General features: G+C 38.1%; 1 protein-coding gene across 1 annotated transcript; it reads right to left on the reverse strand.

The window, feature by feature from the left end:
- Positions 1-242: 242 nt before the first annotated feature.
- On the reverse strand, positions 243-1225 carry LOC121570579 (interferon alpha-1-like). The gene is made up of 5 exons (XM_041882048.1): positions 1100-1225; positions 917-1003; positions 636-785; positions 455-547; positions 243-350 (listed from the first exon to the last, which is right to left on the reverse strand). The coding sequence occupies exons 1-5, from the start codon at positions 1223-1225 to the stop codon at positions 243-245; spliced, it is 564 nt and encodes a 187-aa protein (XP_041737982.1).
- Positions 1226-1753: the final 528 nt, after the last annotated feature.

Raw genomic sequence — 1753 nt, forward strand, 5'->3', positions numbered from 1 at the left:
AAAGTATAAAAATGTTTATTAACTTAACATTTGATGACGATTAACATATAGGCACGATTTTCAAAGAGATAAATAAATTAATTCATAAATAGGCCTACATAAATAAATATCCTTGATAAATAAATAAATACATGTACAATATTGCAGTTTGACATTTCACATTACATGATTGTAGAATAGTAGGCTTTTCAAATCAAGCACAATTGTAAAACCCAATTGTAATATGTTCTGTAAGTTCAAATTCATGTTCTGTTGGACCACAGAAGGCTATCAGAGTTGTGTTTCAGAATGAACTGTAGGGTGTACAGGAGTTCTTTTCGAACCACTTCCCAGGCGCAGTAACTGAAATTCTGTGAAAATAAAAATAAACTGTTAGGGCAATGTAGGGTAATATTGTCCAATATAGAGATATTATCAAAACAATGTGTATTTTTGTTTTTACCCTATAGCCTACCTTTTCTTTTAGGACTGCTGCAATCTTCCCAAAGTATGTCTTCAGTCCCTCTGCCCTGATGGGATAATCACTTGTATCCACACTGCCCATCATCTGCCAGAAAGAAAGAGGTAGGCGATGAATAATAATTAAAATACCACAATTAAACAGTTAAGCTATCTGTGTTGGTATAGCAACTCACACATTTGCTCTCTTCAATCTGGCGGTATATAATATTCTGAAAATTCTCCAACTTCTGTTGGTCCCACTTAGTTGGCAGGTCGTCAGCTCCAAATAATGAGTCGATGTTCTTCAATGTATCATAAATAGCCTTTGCACCACTGCTGCTCAACTGAAACGGACAACAACAATAATTTCAAATAACATGAATGGCAGTTGTAAGTTTTCTACTTTCTAATCCTAACGGTTGCAAAAACTCTTTCATGTTGTAAAGAACACTTGGATATGCGCGCTTGCCCTTACCTGTGGCGTGCCGGAGGTTGCAAATGCGGCGGCTGGGAATGTCATGAAGACATTCTCCTGCAGGCACTCCAGATGCAAATGACCCCCCTGAAAGAAAGAGAAAACACAGTATTCACTTTGAGCTATTCAGTTAAACATAGTTGGATAATACATCTCAAGTCAAAAGTAATTTAAAAAATGTACCATGTCTCTCAGTAGGTTGTGGGTTGTTCGCACCAGCTCTCCTTGTAGGTGGCAAGGCATGGGCATGGAGCAAACTTGTGCGAGGCAGAGGAAGGCGCTCATCCAAGTAATAGCCTGAAGTGCCATTCTTAGGGTAGTTAGATGACCTGCAACATATGATCATTGTTAGTTGAATATAATCCTGAATATGATTCATTCATTGAAGCCTGAAGCAATGATCAAATGATAGCATGTTGTTGACTCACCTGTTGCCAGTATATTGCAAATTTCCTCCAGTCAGAATGTGGTTTGTGTTCTGATCCCATATCTGCGGATTAACTTAAATAGTGAGGATTGAACGGATGTACAAAAAGTGAAAGGGAGTCTCACTAAATTAAGAGTTAAAATGAATGAATTTGGGAAAGTTTTGCCTGGTGAACCGCAAGACCGGATTTCCCTTTCCGTGTGCTCTACTTCCCTCTCGTCATGTTTTGAGTGATCGTTCATGGGAGGCACATTGTCCTCATTAGGTTTAAAAAATGTAACTCATAGCTGGCATTGTGAAGACTCAAACGTAGCTAAGAAAGACAGGGAGAAGGAGAGGGAGAGAATATCGACCCTTTAACACCAATATTAAACTAATGGCACTTACTACAATGTTTGTTTTTTAATCAC

Source organism: Coregonus clupeaformis, chromosome 7 (genome assembly GCF_020615455.1).
Source record: "Coregonus clupeaformis isolate EN_2021a chromosome 7, ASM2061545v1, whole genome shotgun sequence".
In the NCBI taxonomy this organism is placed as follows: Eukaryota; Metazoa; Chordata; class Actinopteri; order Salmoniformes; family Salmonidae; genus Coregonus; species Coregonus clupeaformis.